The sequence below is a fragment of the Solanum verrucosum genome, unplaced genomic scaffold (assembly GCF_900185275.1).
Source record: "Solanum verrucosum unplaced genomic scaffold, falcon-dt-bn FXZP01000103.1, whole genome shotgun sequence".
In the NCBI taxonomy this organism is placed as follows: Eukaryota; Viridiplantae; Streptophyta; class Magnoliopsida; order Solanales; family Solanaceae; genus Solanum; species Solanum verrucosum.
Window position 1 is genome coordinate 7408482 of NW_026020048.1, and position 17380 is coordinate 7425861.

General features: G+C 34.5%; 1 protein-coding gene across 1 annotated transcript in view; it reads left to right on the forward strand.

Annotated features, from left to right (window-relative positions):
* Nucleotides 1-3207: 3207 nt before the first annotated feature.
* Nucleotides 3208-17380, forward strand: part of LOC125822506 (protein SWEETIE) — a 31117-nt gene continuing 16944 nt past the window's right edge. Inside the window, exons 1-18 of the mRNA XM_049501906.1 lie at nucleotides 3208-3421; nucleotides 3579-3786; nucleotides 4214-4320; nucleotides 5452-5688; nucleotides 5792-5881; nucleotides 6095-6179; nucleotides 6954-7018; nucleotides 7531-7635; nucleotides 8502-8591; nucleotides 8709-8789; nucleotides 10538-10606; nucleotides 11235-11360; nucleotides 13399-13502; nucleotides 15139-15271; nucleotides 15347-15453; nucleotides 16616-16726; nucleotides 16825-16992; nucleotides 17146-17232. Of these exons, the coding sequence (XP_049357863.1) occupies nucleotides 3257-3421; nucleotides 3579-3786; nucleotides 4214-4320; nucleotides 5452-5688; nucleotides 5792-5881; nucleotides 6095-6179; nucleotides 6954-7018; nucleotides 7531-7635; nucleotides 8502-8591; nucleotides 8709-8789; nucleotides 10538-10606; nucleotides 11235-11360; nucleotides 13399-13502; nucleotides 15139-15271; nucleotides 15347-15453; nucleotides 16616-16726; nucleotides 16825-16992; nucleotides 17146-17232 (2138 nt within the window). The 5' untranslated portion in view covers nucleotides 3208-3256. The remainder of the gene's footprint in view (nucleotides 3422-3578; nucleotides 3787-4213; nucleotides 4321-5451; nucleotides 5689-5791; nucleotides 5882-6094; nucleotides 6180-6953; nucleotides 7019-7530; nucleotides 7636-8501; nucleotides 8592-8708; nucleotides 8790-10537; nucleotides 10607-11234; nucleotides 11361-13398; nucleotides 13503-15138; nucleotides 15272-15346; nucleotides 15454-16615; nucleotides 16727-16824; nucleotides 16993-17145; nucleotides 17233-17380) is intronic.

Below are 17380 nucleotides of genomic sequence, written 5' to 3' on the forward strand. Positions count from 1 at the left end.
AAGTTGAAGAAGAAGGACAAATCGGTCAATTGACCGACTGACCCTAAGCTCCTAAACATTCTCACTTCTAAATGCAAGCACGGGCACAATATTCGTTAAATTGTTAATTATTATGATTTATAATATTTTTTACATTATTTTCAAATAATATATGTTATCTATTTTTAAATACTTTAAGTTGTGATTAATAATATTCTTAACGTAATTTCAATTAATATATGTTACTCCATTTGTCCCAATTTATGTGACACATGTGAAATTTTGAGAGTTAATATGTTTTTCAAATATTGTAAGTTGCTAACTATTGTGGTTTATGGTATTCTTAATGTAATTTTTCAAATAATATATGTTATTCCCTTCGTCCTAATTATACAGTTCGTGTAAAATTTCGAGAGTTAACCGAATTTGTAATATTTTAAATTTATTTTTTAGTACTATTAAAAAGGAAAAAACTAAAATATAATGAAAGAGGAGTGTATAAAAGTAGGTGGGTCAGCTTTGTGATAGGCCAATGAAGTGTGCTCTCAATAAAAGAAACTTAGTTCCTCTATTTGTAAATAGAGAAACTTGAAATAATATATGTTATCTATTTTTAAATACTTTAAGTTGTGATTAATAATATTCTTAATGTAATTTCAAATAATATATGTCACTCAATTTGTCCCAATTTATGTGACACATGTGAAATTTTGAGAGTTAATATATTTTTCAAATATTGTAAGTTGTTAACTATTGTGGTTTGGGAAAATGCATAAGTACCCCCCAGCCTATGCCCAAAATCCCTGAAACACACATAACCTTTATTAAGGTCCTATTACCCTCCCCAAACTTATTTTATATATAATTTTCTACCCCTTTTCGGCCTACGTGGCACTATCTTGTGGGCCCAACACGTGTTGACAATTTCTTCAAGGATAGTGTCACGTACGCCGAAAAGGGGTAGAAAATTAATTAAAAAATAAGTTCGGGGGGGGGGGGGTAATAGGACCTTAGTAAAGGTTAGGTGTGTCTCAAGGATTTCGGGCATAGGCTGGGGGTTACTTATGTATTTTCCCATTGTGATTTATGGTATTCTTAATGTAAGTTTTCAAATAATATATGTTATTCCCTTCGTCCTAATTATACAGTTCGCGTAAAATTTCGAGAGGTAACCGAATTTGTAATATTTTAAATTTATTTTTTAGTACTATTTAAAAAGAAAAAAATTAAAATATAATGAAAGAGTAGTGTATAAAAGTAGGTGGGCCAGCTTTGTGATAGGTCAATGAAGTGTGCTCTCAATAAAAGAAACTTAGTTCCTCTATTTGTAAATAGAGAAACTTGGCCCCAAGTTCCTCTCTATTCCCACTTATTATATATAGTAATATTAAAAGTTGTGACTTTTATGAAAAGTTGTGATTTTTATGAAGAGTTGCGACTTTTATTAAAAGTTGTGACTTTTATGAAAGATTGTGACCTTTCCGAAGAGTTGTGACCTTTCCGGTAAGACACAATAAATATTTGTTCACACTACTCTTTGTTGTCTATAAATAGAGGGGCTCCCTCTCATTTTAAAACAACGAAAATTCTGAACTTCTTCTTTTTCTGCATAATTAAATATTTGATTCTGAACTTGATCTTCTGCACAATTAAATATTTGTGTACTCTGCTCATGTTGAGTGACTTACTGACACTATTGTTTTTGTATCATTACACTGGTGAATAAAATCGTTTCATCCTGAGAGGATCTATTTCTTTAAACCTCGGGTACTAAAGGGGAATAATTTCCTTAAGGAAACACTGTGCATTCAAAGAGCTTGATTTTTCCTTTTTGTTTCATTTTATTATTACAGATCCTGGTATGTTTTTTTTACAGTCATTAATTTATGTTTATGATATTAATTGTTATTTTTTAGTACATGTTTTAAACTTTGTTGTTTGTGTTTCTGTAAAGTTATTGCTATAAATATTTGTTAGTACAGACTCTATGCAATTCCAACTATTGTAGATTCACAAATAACTTTTTACAAAATACATTTCTTTACAACACCAAATATATCTTTTCTTCTCCAAGAGATCAAGCCTGGAAATTTATATGATTTTTTGTTGTTGTCATAATAATGTTAATATTAACAGGAGTAAAAAAAAATAGAAACTCAAATGATAGAACTAAAACTAGCAATTAATTACAATTGTATAATACACAATAATGCTATTCTCTTGCACCAAAGTACTCTTTTGAATTTTTTTTCCCATTATCTCTTACTTCTCTTTCATCCTTTTCAAAGATCCTTAATGTTTCGTTCGTGAACAACTTCAATTCCCAGACACCATCATAACTATATTATATATAAAATTTGGATTTGGAAGATTGCATTTTAATTTTAAAACACATAATGACTACATATTACTTGTTGGTATATCATATGATTATGGAACCTTTGCTCTTGATAAACACATTAGTTATATATATATATATATTTAGAAAATATTTTAATTTTGAAAGTAATTGATAGTGTTATACTAACGAAATTTGAAAAGAAGAAAATTGAGAAAAATATTTATTTGACTCCCTAATTAAAGACACTATGTAACCATGCATATAGATGATAAAACTAAACTAACCATTGTAAAATTTCAAAATCAAATTAATGAATCTGTAAAATGAAATTATGTAAACTAGGAGAAAATAGTGTTATGATTTGTAATTTTGCCTTTTCTTTTAATAAAACAAATAGTAAACTACAATTGAATAACCTCTATACTCTTGAAAATGGATTTATATAAAATGCTACAACATCAAAATACAAGAAAAGTTCTATTCTAATAAATTTTAAAGTAAAATAATCTAATTGCGCGAAGCGCGAGCTCATTTACTAGTTTAAATATAAATAAAAGGATAAAAGTGAAAATGATTTTTATTTTATGTCCTAATTGAATTAATATGTGTGCAGTGGCCGAGGGAGTACAATTTCCATATATAAATTACTGCGTATGGATAAAGCACACTATAAATTACGCGTATGGATGAAGCACCCTATAAATTACTGCGTATGGATAAAGCACTATAAATTACCGTGTACGGGTGAAGCACTAATCACTGTATACATTAGCGCTTAGTCGACCCGACTGCTCTACTCAACTGCCTGCGCCATAGCCTTTACCTTTCCATCTCTCTGCTACTAATAATTTTATTTTTCCGATCACATCTCACTTCTTCACCCCCAACAAATGAGGAATACTGTCTGCTTTCTAAAACCCTAAAGATTTGGTTACAATGGCGAAGAGTTTCGTTAGAGATGACGTCCCACTATCAAGATTTGGAGTATTGGTGGCGCAGTTGGAATCAATAGTCGCATCAGCGTCTCACAAGTCTCCCGACGCTCTCCTCTGTTTTGATCTTCTTTCTGATCTCATATCCGCCATTGCCGAAGAGTCTAAGGTCACTCTCTTTCTCTCTCACTTCGCCTTTAGATCTTGATTCACATTCAAACTTTTAACTTCTTGGAATACACTCTGCATTGTGTATTCACAGTAAAACTCACTCTACTTCTAACTTCTCTTTACTAATTTTGTCTTAAACACTATATATATTTCAGGATTCTATACTGCTGTGTCAAAGGAAATGTGAGGATGCACTTTATTCTCTACTTGTGCTAGGCGCAAGGAAACCGGTGCGTCATTTGGCCTCAGTGGCAATGGCAAGGATTATACAAAAAGGTGACAGTATTTCAATATACTCCAGGGCTAGCAGTTTGCAGGGATTTCTCTCTGATGGAAAGAAGAGCGAGCCTCAACGAATCGCAGGTGCGTCAATAATCACTAAAACTTTGATTTCTGTTGTTTATGCTTTAGCTCATTAATAGTTGCACTTAGAACTTGGGATCATTTATTGCAGGATAAATTTCCTTTTTAGTTTTTATCTGGTTGTTGTAGCTTCATAGAATTGAATAGTTTATCTAGAATTCCATATTAGTTTTGTTGTAATTAGTCGCCCAAATATGCCCATATTATCTTTTGCCGGAGAAGTCGAGCTTTATAAAGTAGACAATCCAATAACTATCTTATATGGAATAGGATCAATTTTTCCGTGTCTTTGTTTTCAGGTTGCATCTTGTTTTCTTTGTTTTAATTGATATGTAGGATCTATGCCTTGTGATGTTATTTTTCTTGATATGCATTATGAGATTTCCTTCAGTATATAAGAGTTGCTATACCAAGTCACTTATTTTAGGTGCTGCCGAGTGCTTGGGAGAATTGTATCGCTATTTTGGGAGACGAATCACTTCAGGCTTACTTGAAACAACCACGATTGTCACAAAACTGCTGAAGTTCAATGAGGTACTGAGATTTCCTTATCATTCATTGCCCATCCAAAGTATGTGTTCATGCATGAATCACTTTGTTTAGGAATAGAAATTTGCTAGCTTATTTTTTAAATACAATCTAGTTAGCTTCCTCAGAATGTGCGAGTCTGGAAGGCATTTTAATTAATGCTGTTCTGTTGGTTGTGTAACTTGATTTGGGTCCTTTCAGAGGGATACTGGTGAAATTGTGTTCTGAAATTGCTGTCCCTTTTAAACAATGGGTACCAAAGAAAAGATGACCACCTTTCGAAGTTGTTTTTTGCTTTCGATAAATCCAGCCTCAACCAAATTATAACTCCTATTGCAGATAGTTTGAGTAAATGAGTTGCTGAAAGTTAGTATATACTACTACTGTAATGGGATTGAGACATGAGTTGATCAGATATGATACTCAGTAGATGAGTTTCTATGGTTTTCTGGAGTTGACATCAGTGGACATTTTGTGTAACAAATGCACTAGATTATGAAGTCCAGTAATGTTGCAGATATTGCTTTTTAAAGTTTTATTGTATTTGTCCCAACTGTTCTACTTTGGGCTTTTTATAAAATTTAGATCCCGTAGTTATGATTACTTTGAAGCCTTACTACATCCTTAATGTTATGACCTGCATAGATCACTTAAATACACGATTTCTCCTTCTCAAACAAAAAAGAATGTAAATAAATCCTTAGGTTGTGGCTATGATGCACATCTAAATGTCCAACCTGGGATTAGTTTTAGGACTGGTGCACTTGTGGGAGATTGAGATATGTGAGCTGTCATTATAGGCTAAGGTAGCTGAAAAGAGTTTGGTTGATTCATGGAGAACTCTTGGGTATTTTGCATTGGTGCGTAATAGGTGTTGGATGTCTCTTTACTTTTTTAATCGGTTGATATTATCAAAATTTTTTCGAATAATAATCTAACTGACACACTATAGAGTTTCTGGCTGGAACCTCTGAAGGTCCTGTCCATATGTTGCACAAAATCTTCTATTCTTTTTCCTTCAAGATCATGTTTTACTTTTTAAACGTTTATTTGACTTAGAAAAAAAGAACTTATGAAAAGAAAGCGGTTTAGCTTTTAAAACTTGGTATTATATTATATAACCACTTGCTCATTCAGGACTTTGTTAGAGAAGAGGCTTTACAGATGCTTCAAAATGCTTTGGAAGGCTCTGGTGGAGGTGCTGCTGCCTCAGCATATACTGATGCATTTCGTATCATTATGCGAACTGGGATCGTGGACAAATCATCTATTGTTAGAGTAGCTGCAGCTAGATGTCTAAAAGCATTGGCGAGCATCGGAGGGCCAGGATTAGGGGTTGGAGAACTTGATAATGCTTCTTCTTCTTGTGTCAAGGTTGGTGAATTTCTCTTCTCCTTTGAATTTCCCATTTTAATTGGGATGCTTCTTCTCACCATATTGGTAGTAAAAACTGAATCTCCAACTCTGTATTTTGCAGGCCCTTGAAGATCCTATATCGTCCGTAAGGGATGCATTCGCCGAAGCTTTGGGAGCATTGCTTGGTCTTGGGATGAATCCTGACGCACAGGTTGTAAGTGCTTTTTGATAAAATAACATGATCTCATTAAAAGAAGGAAAATGATATAATAAAAAGAGAAATGTACCAAGACGAGGGAACCTAGAAAAAGAATGGAAACAAAATCTGGGCAAAAAGAAACCCTCGAATTGGAGGAGATAAATATATTCTAAGTGTTTTTAAAAGATCTATATTGCTTGTTCTCACTTTGCTTATGCTCATTAGGTACAACCAAGGGGAAAAAGTCATTTTACTCCCAAGAAACTTGATGGGGGTTTAGAGAGACACTTAACTTTGCCATTTGTAAAAGGTACATATAACATCATCCCCATATCCTTTTTTCAGTTAAACTGTAATATATATGTTTCAATTGTCAGAAAAGTCATTGCAGTGAATTTAGGTCTTAAACACGTCAATCATTGGGATCAGAATATGGAAAGGTGGCATGTGCTCCTGATTTAGAGCATTAAACGCAATATATACTGGTGTCTCATTTTCTGATGCATCTCTCCCTGAGGGGATTGATTTTCCTATAGAACACAACTATTTTTAGTCAGAAGTTGTGAATTTTTCATATTTTAGTAAAAAAGTCTATTAGTATCCAATTTCAAACAAGAAATAGAGAGCTTCTTTCTCGTTGCGGTTCTCAGTTTTGCTCATCTTTCATAAATAATAATAATTGAGCAATGGCAAAGTTGATTGTCCTGCTCCATTGTAATGATGAGGGGATCTGTCTAGGTCAAACAACAGTATCCTTATTAGATACAAATCCATAACCAAAGGAGATCCCTTCTTGGACCAATCCATTGTTTTTGAAACATCTTTTTTAGCTGTCTTTGAAACCTCCTTTTTAGATAAATAAAGTAATTCACATTGAAAAGTCAGATTTAAAACATTCCATACTTGATTTCTTTCTTGGTCTTATGTTTGCAAACTGTAACTTGACATATGTTTGTCTCTCCTCCTTCCCGCATAATTATCATGCTTCATGATTCTTTGTTTCAGTGCTTGTATTGCTTTTGCTTGAAAATCTTGGGAAGATTTTCAGTGATTTCTCAGTCTCTGATAAGTTGATAAATTGCAGCTAGTGGGCCTCGGGCGAAAGTTCTGCGAGTTGGCCTAACCTTGTCGTGGGTTTCCTTTCTCCAGGTAGCAATGAATCAATAAATCCTCTATTATATTTGAACTTTCTTTCGCTGGCCCCCTGGGATAGTGGATAAACAATTTATACTGTTTTGGAATATCAAATTAACATATGCACGTGGATGTCTGTCCATGTTTTTTTTATGTGAATATTTTTGTAGTCATCAAGGAAGCCATTGCCCTTTTTTTTTATATAAATAGGGTTTAATGTCCCACCTCCTCTATAACTGAAGCTGGGAAAAGGAGGGCAAAATTTGTCTTATGAAAGTTTTGTGCAGATATAATATATTGACATTGTACTTGATCAAATAATAGAGACTGTCTTTGGATCTTTTGTCTAGAAAAACAAAACTTGTCTGTTGATGTGCTTATTTTTCTTTTAATATCTCAGCTCCTTGGTGCCATCTATATGATACAATCTTTTATTACAGCCCCCTCCCCGCTCAAACCAAAAAACAAGAAGAATTTAATGCGAAATATGTTAGCAGAACATACCATTGATGAGTTCCTCTTTTCAGGCAATCCGCTTGAAGTACCTTCACCCTGATACAGAGCTTGAAAATTACATCTTTCTAGTGATGGACATGCTTCGTGCTGATAGTTTGTTTGATGCTCAAGCACTGGTATGTAGTGCATTCTTACTCCACAAATTTTTCATTCAATTTTGGCATATTTATTTAACTAGTTGGTCACTGGTATCATTGCTATATTTTCTTTTTAACTGCTGCTGAAGTGAAAGAGATTGTTTGTTCCACTCCAGGAAGCAAATGATGAAGTGTTCAATTTCTAATTGCTAATGTACAACTAATCTTGGTTATAGCCCTCCCTTCAGGCCTTCACCCTGTTTTTTATTTATTTGCACTAGATTACTATTCCATATAACGCGTTCGTGCTATTTCTGGATGAGAGAATTCTCATCATTATGTTAAATGAGCTAAGAATGCTTAAGATCAACAATTTCTTCATAGCTTCTGAAAATGACTTATGGATGTTAGTATATGAAATAAGATTTACATCTGTAAGATGCTTGACTGAAAAGCCTAGATTTCAGTTTATAGTTCTGGAAATCTGATCATTGCATGCTCTTCATGGGACTTGAATTTGATGGATATAAACATCAATCAAAATGCTTATGGATACTACATATTATCTCTTAAAAATCATGTTTTTATGTACAAAGTTGCTCATACCAACTTTCCTCTAGTGTGGACTCACCAACTCCAAATAGCTAATGAACTTTGAAGCATGATGTTTTGTTTGTTAAAATAAGCTGAAGTAAAGTGTGATACGACCACCAAAAGGTAAGTTCCAAAAATCTTATCTCAAAATGCCAAAATGTGAGACTGGTGTCTATTCAACTTGTATCCACTTGGTCCTTACATTAAATATTAATCCAGTGTTTATTCATCTTCATTGCTTTGTAATATATGTTTTTTCAATTTCGAGATTTTGACTCAATGTCCTCACCAGTTTAATTGATTAACTGAAGGCCTGCATTTTATACATCCTTCGAGTGGGCATAACTGATCAAATGAGCGAACCTACTCAGAGAGGCCTGTTGGTTATTTTGGGCAAACAGGTTGTCCCTTGTGAATTGTTTTCTGAATTTTTTTTGTTGAAGTTCTTGGTGGTATTTTAGATGGATCTTCTGCAGTGTGTTGTTACCCTGATATACTCTGACAGTTGCTTTCTGCAGCTTCAATCTCCTGATGCTACTCCTTCCATGCGAGTTGCTTCTTTGCGGACCATGTCATATGCTTTGAAAACTCTAGGGGAGGTGAGGACAGTTTTCTCTGCTTTGCATATGTTTATCTGTTATTTGCCCACTTTATTAAACAAATGGACGATTTGCGTGGTCTACTTACTATCTCTGGTTGGGGATTCTATGCAGCCTGATTTTCTTTGATTGGTTTATTCAAGACTGGAAACTTGTACCACCTATGACCTTTTGACATTTTGCACTCATGGGATCATTTCTACTGATAAGTAATTAAACCTTTTTTTGCCAGAAAATGAGAAATCATGTTTACAAGTGGTACACTAGTTTTACAGAGAAAAGATTGTTTTTACACACTTCATCCAATCATCTACTAGTGCAGTGTCATGTGTAGTCTAGGTGAAAACCTGCAAAGTCATTTGCAATTGCATAGTGTAGATCCTTCTTCTCCTTCAAGAACTATTGGATCTCATTGGCATCATGTTGTATTATCTGACAGCACAAGGTAGGGAATGCCCTTCATGAAAAAGTCAATATTCCTGTGAGCATTCATCAATGCTGTTTCTTATTTCTAGTGCATCTATTTACACATGTTTCTTTTTACCATTAACATGTACTGTAAAAAAAATACTTTAGCCAATCTTTCACTTCACCAAAAAAATACTGTAGCCAATCTTTCACATCAGGAACCTTTAATCCTTTATCTCAAGTCTCAACTGTACTTAATAGAACACAACTAGATTCCTGAGTTCACCACAATATGCTGTTTGTGGAATATATCTCTCTGTGGTCAATATTATATGGGTCAGTAAGCTCACATTATATGGGTCAGTAAGCTCACAGCGGGTTGGGATTGATGACGATATCCAAGAATTAGACTGAGGAAATTGTGGACAGAGTTGCTTTTCTTGCATCTGTTTATGTGCACAATCAGCGTGGATGGGCTTTTTATTTGTATTAGTAGCTTTTCTCCTCAAGATTGTTATGTACGTTTCAACAGCTGTGCTCAATCCAAATGAGTAGGGGTGCATGACAGCTTATGTACAAATGTTAACATTAATTTACTGAATTCAAAAATAATGAGACCTGAAGTTAATCTCTGTATACTTTTCAAGTCCGAATACGTAGACTAACATGTGAACTTGTCCGGATTTTCATCTAGAAACCTATGACCTATTGTACACCAGTTTTATGCTCAAACTGTGCCTGTTGTGTTTTATCACTTTATGAATCATTTGATACTTGATAGATTGTTACCAGGTTGTTACTTTAACAAATACTGCTAGAGTCCAGGGAAATGTAAACAGTTTTCACAAAAAATTGCTAGAGGGTCTCATGGAAATTAAGAGAATGAATTTGAAGGGTAATGTATTTTACCTTCCACATTAGCTATTCCACGTGGTTTATCAGATAGTTAATTAAGTTCTTTAGCATAGGGAGGTTTGGTCTGAATCACGAGGATTTAATTTTTCTATGTGAGAGTGCGAATTTCATCTTAACCTACTAACCTGTGCTTGAAAACTAAAATATTTTGAGCATGAATCTGCCAGCTGATGTTTTTACTCATCTTGGCTTGGCTGATATTCACCTATATACTTCTTCAACAGGGTTGAAGCAGGGAGGTGATAGGTCTTTGAGTTATCTGTTTCTAGGATGAATAGATTTGAGCTTATTGCTTCACTTAGTGAAATTCATGTTTGCCTCTGCATACATTTTTTCTCCAAAGAAGCTTTTGGTCTATGATTAGTCTGTTTAGAATGCTTTGTAGAAGTAGTGATTGGTTAGTAATTGGTATGCTCGTTATGCAGGTTCCCGCTGAATTTAAGGATGTTCTTGATAACACAGTTGTTCTTGCAGTTTCCCATCATGCACCATTGGTAAGCTTCTACTAGGTTGAGGCTTCCTTGATATGGGAATAAATACTAGCATGTTTCAAGACCTGAGTTTTCAAGGACAAATACATAAAGAAAATCTATAAATCAGGTGCCATAAGCCAGTTGTGTTTAACAAAGTATGCAATTTATTTTAATTTTTACAGAAATGACTCTTGTTTCTATCTTGGTGCTAAATAGGGGTAACTTCTTTTTATGATAAATAAGAAAAAATGTTATTGCTTGAGAAAACCAGAACTAAGATAGCACACACATGGTACTAGGTTAGATCCGCGTATGTACGAGGCACACATATGCCAATCAGAGGCGTGCATTTGTGTATTTTTTTCATAAAAAAAAAGTGTATTTGGTCACTTGGTAAATGTTAGGGGGGCTATCTATGACTATGTACTTCACCTATTTACAATATTCTTGTCACGGGCTAGCTTCTGGTTGAGTTAGCCCATTAGTGAAGGATGGAAGGGATCCTGTTTATGTCTTTGGACTTGTAATATATGTTTATGTACTTCCAAGTTGGAACACCCAAGGTCTTCTATTGAATCCATCATTTACTTAGTTCATAGGTGGTCTAGCTGCTAATCGTCTTCTGACCCCTTGATTATTGCTTTATTAGGTGCGTGTTGAGGCTGCTTTGACCTTGCGTGCATTAGCTGAGGTTGATCCTACATGTATTGGTGGTTTGATTTCTTATGCAATAACAATGCTTGGAGCAGTTAGAGATAATATTTCATTTGAAAAGGTAAAGCCAAGATAAATACATAGTGCTCAATTCTCTAGTTTGTCCTGGCTCTATTAGTTGGGTTTAATTTTGCATTTCTCAGTGATTTTGGTTGTCATGATGCTTGTATCTGTTCAACATTTTTAACCAATCACTCCAAACTGCATGCCTTGGTGGAAATAGGTTATGCATGACTTGTCAAACTGTTATTATGGACCATACACTAGGCCAGCCAACCACATCTCTAATTGCTAAATGTAAAGACGGTAGTCTCGAATTCTCTAGAAATGGAACTTAGGTTGGTTTGGCTCCTTGTCTTAATAATGAAGTCTTGGTTCACCTATTAATTATTGTGCTTCTGCGTATACTTCCTGTGCTTCATTTCTTATGACATTGTTTTCATTTTGAGATGTTCTTACATTTATTAGTAATAATAGTTTATGCTACTTTTAGAATTCAGATTCATCTAATTATTCGAATTATAAACTTTTACGGTGATATTTTCTCAATCAAACTTTTCAACATTTACTTTAGTGTGTGCGTCTCTCTGTCTATATATATATATATATATATATATATTCTTGAGAAAAATTACTTTAATATTTTCTTCCATTCCTCTAATGTAATATGCAAGTCAATTTAACATTTTGAACTCTATTTCCATTCAAATATCTTTGAATACAATGAAAATAGTGGCAATGTTTATTAGAAGTGTTACCGAGCCTATATGGGTTTCAGTTCTCTGTATCACTCTATTTTTACATATTCAAGATCCTATGCAGAAACTGCATCTTTTCATTGCTCGTGGTGTCTTCGCACTTAATTATAAACAACAACAACAACAACAACAACAACAACATACTCAATGTAATTATAAAGACCAGGTTATAGTTCTCTGTCTGGATGGTTGGTTTGAGGAATAAGGAGGAAACACGAAAAAATAATAAGGTTGGCTTATTGTTTCCATTCACTTCCTTCTCTTACCATCATAAGCTATGGACCCTTAAGATTCCACCCAAACATGGTCGTCATCTTTGTTGTATTCTAGGTAGTAACACCATAGATGATAAACTTACATGTATTTTGGGGATTGACCAAACCTTTAGCATGTAATTCAACCACTTGCTGTTTGTAATTAAAACATAAACGTAATGGAAATATATGGTGTCAACATTACGAGTCCGAAGTACTGATCAGAAGAAAAAACATTTGAACTCTGGAATCTGTTTGGGCTGTTATTAATAATTGCCACTTCTGCACTGTTTTTTTGTTTTGTGATTTTAGTTGTATTAAAGAGGTAAAACTTTTGGGGCTGCTCAGCTCACTTGGGAGATTTTTTTTTGAGAAGACTGTAGTAAGGTTTAGCTGCTCTTTTTTTTTGGATGTCTTACTGTCTTTGATTGTATTCTCTATTTTTTGCTTAAAGGATCTCTCCCTGCTCAATGATCAGTGGGCTGAAGTGTGTCGTGATATTAGGGAGTAAACTTTTTGTTTGATTATGTCGCTGAGGAGTCTGTATTTCTGATATTACATTCTTCTCCATCTTCTGTGGAATTAGGTTTTTTCCTATAACTAGGTGAATCTAATGGAGTTCTTTACTTACCTAATCTAAAAGATTCCACTGCTCATAGTCTAGATGAATTGTCCTACACTAGAACGGATTTTTTTGCTTCTATTCTGGAAGAATGGTAGAAGATTTGTTTGTGCTAGTGATTCATTTAACATCCTCATCATCATCTCTCCTTTGTTGTTACTATTTTTGTGATGAAACTATACAAAAAGTGGAGGACCTAGTAGATAAATATGGTTATGCAAATGATCTCCCATCATCTGCACTAATAAAAAATCTCGTAGGTGCATAAAAGTTGGCCAAAAACCAAAACAAAGCCTCAGTTGCAGGAGTTCATTTTCCGCTCCTTCAAAAGCTCTCCTATTCCTTTGTCTCAAAGGAGCTATGCCCCATGCCTGACATTTTCTCTCCTCCAGAAGCCCAGTTGTGCATTGCGTTCTATTACAGGATTAATCGGTTTAATGGTCTATTTTTCTGTGTGATTTACAGGGAACTAATCTAAAGTATGAGCTGGAGTGTCTAGATGGTCAGGCTGCAGTTTTGGCAGCTTTGGTGTCTATTTCTCCAAACTTACCTCTTGGTTATCCATCTCGGTAATGAGTTCCTCCTTTTATTTCTAAGCTTTATCTCTCCCTCCCCCCCAAAAAAAAGAAAAAAGAAAAAAAAAAGAGCATAACCTTTTACAGTTCCCATGCGAGTTATGACCATTGATTAGTTTTAGTTATGTATATTTCTTCACTTTGCAAAATCTCTGAAAGTTTTGCGTTTGTTTCCTTACTTATTAGCATATCTACCTTAGTCTCGTTTTTATAATACGAGCTTCCCATCTATAATGCCTGGGAAATTTTGTATAGTCCCAACTCCTAGAATGCTCCAATGAAATATAACTGAGAGAAGTTTAAATATTTCTCACCTGCTAAGCTGATTCTTTTGTGCAGACAGTTTTTCTAATTAAAGTGTCAGCTTCCGATTTTCCTCCATAGCTCTTTGAAATGCTATTTGGTTTTATGTACATCTGAAATAGGAGTAGGCTAGAAGTAGAAGTGTCATTACTTTTCATAGATTAGTCATCCAAGAATGAACAACTAGTCTGGCCTTATATTGAAAACTTTGTCGTTAATTAGTGGAATATTTTGGGATAGTATTAGAATACTTCTGAAGATGTTATTGCAAACATAATGCTATATATTGGACTATGTCATTTCTAACCTGAACTTTTGTTTAAGGTTGATAATAGCTTTGTCTGGCATAAGTGAGAAGATTTATTTGACAGGAAACAGTATTTAGCACCTATTGGCGATCATACTATTAAATCTTTGTATTGCTGGAAATTTTTATTTGACAGGAAACAGTATTTAGCACCTATTGGAGAGCATACTTTTAAATCTTTGTATTGCTGGAAATTTTACTGAAAACAATATTTAGCAGAGCTTTTGCGGTGGTAGAGTCTGAGGTTTGTTACATTGAGGAGTAGCCTCTGGTCCCTTATTATCTGTTGGTGCACTCATAGAGTTCCCAATTGTATAGAAGATCAGGTGGAGTTTATAGACAATCATTTCTTTTTCTAGATTCTTTATCTTTTGGTATGCCCCTTGTATACGACCAGATTTTTAGCCATGTTTATGAATGAAAATGCGTTTACTTTATTTAAAAACAATATTGAGCAGATTGGCTGTTTTTTTTTTAAAAACAATATGTAGCAGATCTTGTTAAGCATACATTTCGGCTGTAGATTAACTAATTCCTCAGTGAGGTCTCCTTTTCAATTTGTATCTGTACCCAGCTGTCATTGAAATTTGAGATACATAGATTTACTTTGTTGAGGCATACATATTGATCTGAAGAGCTATGGGTAACAGTTGTATCATTGTCTTGGTTGTCCTACTTGTACAATGTTACTAAGCTGTTTATTTCCTCTAACTTCTCTCTGCTGTATTTTTATTCCTGAAATCCATTTCTCCATGAGTAACCTGTTTCTGTCATTCTGGTATGGTGCACCAGAAGCAACACTACTGGTAAACAGTATCTGAAAACGGATTTGACAGGATTATAGATTTTCCCCCTTCATTTATCATCATATCTGTTGCTAGGGCTATTTTCTCAGCTTCCTTATCTTTCCCGTTAAATGCATTTTCTGTAGTTGGTAGAAGTATCATCTATTCATGTCCTTTCATACTTTAAAAATAAATAAAAATCTTTATCTTGTTTTTCCTTTGGGACCTTATGCAGGTTGCCCAGATCAGTACTTGAACTGTCTAAGAAAATGATAATGGAATCAAGTCGGAATCCTATGGCAGCAGCTGTTGAAAAGGAGGCTGGGTGGATGCTCTTGTCCTCACTGCTTGCGTGCATGCCAAAAGAGGTACAGTAATTGGTTTGTAGGTAGAATTCAATTTCTCCTCTTTTGTTTCTCATGGTGCTATTTCATTCGATGCAGGAACTTGAGGATCAAGTTTTTGATATTCTTTCTTTATGGGCTTCTGCATTCCAAGGAAATCCAGAACGCCATATCAGTGAAACAAAGGATCTCCAATCTAACATAAGGTTAGATATGTAAAACTTATAGAAAATGATTTATTACAATTTGAAGAGAACTTATACATGGCATGTTAGATATGTTAAAATATATTAATTTGACATGCCTAACCTGCCATGTGTAAATAACATATCTAACCTGCCTAGTGTAATTTTTCCTCAAAAAAAACAAACAAAGATGTGTTAAACTTTACAGAAATATTTATTAATATTTTGGTAGGATTTTAGGAAAAATTACATCTGGGTAATGACACGGTGACGGTGACCTTGTGTGCATCTACTGTTCAATATCATTTTAGTCAGCGCAGATCCTACATTTCGGATGAGCAAGTTTCCCAACTCTGACCCACATTAGATGGATGGATACAATAACTATGAGTGATTTATAGTGCTTTATTGAGACACGTAAACATCTATAAGTGCTGCATATATCTTCCAGGCCTTTTGCTGTCAAGTATGCCACTAGCCAGAAAATAATGATAAAAAAATGAACTTCAAGATTGAAGAATTCATATTTGTTTTGTAGGAGATACCATACAATGAATCTTCCTTGTAAGACTGAATGAGTGTGTCACTGGTCCTTGAGATTTCTCAGTTTTCAAAAAAGATTTTTTAGTTACTTGGAATTCATGCAAACTTAGCAAATAGAAGAACACAATGTAAGCTAATTACCCGTAGAGCTGATACCGACTAGCTTCTTAGGTTTGGATGTTATTGACACACTAGCATTATTCATGAGTCTTCAATTTTGTCTGGAGATTGTATTGCATTGTAGGAACAGGTGTGAAATATAAAGAATCCCTACTTTGAGAGAATCTCTAATTTGTTCCTAAAGGCAATTGAGTAATGACCTAAATGCAGTGAAATGGACGTTGATGATTCATATATCTTCCCCACCTTATTTTGTGTTGAGGTGTAGTTGTTGCATTTTTATTGTTGAAATCTGTTTGTTAGTAAAACAGATAATATATGACGCTCTGCTGGGTATACATTAATATAATTTCTATACTTTAGTCTCGTTTTGTTCTTCATTGCAGCATTGTGTACTTTATAAAAGATGTTCAAGAAATATCACTTGTGGGGCTGTACAATTTAATTAAAAAAACCTTCATGTAGTTTTGTGAAGTCTGAGACTGTTTTATGACTTTGTGAAGATCGTTTTTTTTGGTAGTGTATGGTCTGCAGCAGTGGATGCATTGACAGCATTCATAAAGAGTTTTGTCTCTTCTGGTGCTATGAACAAGGGGATCTTACTTGAACCAGTTTTGCTATACCTTAGTAGGTAATGATATATGTGAAAGAAGCATCTTCTTATATATGTTTTCTGCATGATAAGTCTTATGCAGCTGTAACTTACGTTTGTGGAATTTGCTAACACAGGGCTTTATCATATATATTGCTGTTGGCAGCCAAAGACCAAATGACTTTCAAACAGGCATCAGACATATTTATCATCAAGACACTAATAGCCTATCAGTCGATTTCAGATCCAACTGTATATCGAAGAGACCATGCCCGTCTTATTCAGATATGTGCAACTCCTTATAGGTGAATGTTTGATCCAGCTCATCAGCTGTGACACAGCTATGTATTTCCCTGGCAGGGTCATTCCATTTCTTTTCTACAAGGGCATCTATGTTCCCCTTCTCTTTTCATTTTTTGGAAGAGCTACTTCATTATTTTTTTCTTTTTGGGGGACAGGGAAGCTTCCAAATGTGAGGAAAGTTCATGCTTGAGGATGCTGTTAGACAAAAGAGACGCTTGGCTGGGTCCTTGGAAACCTGGCAGGTACTTAGACTAAAATCATGGAACTTGTTCCTTTCTTTCTATGGATCATTTATTATTTCTGGGGGATTAACTTTATTTTCACAATCATGGTATGGTTAATGATGTGCACATCGTACCAAATGTTGTCATCTTCTGACCTGGTAGTGAT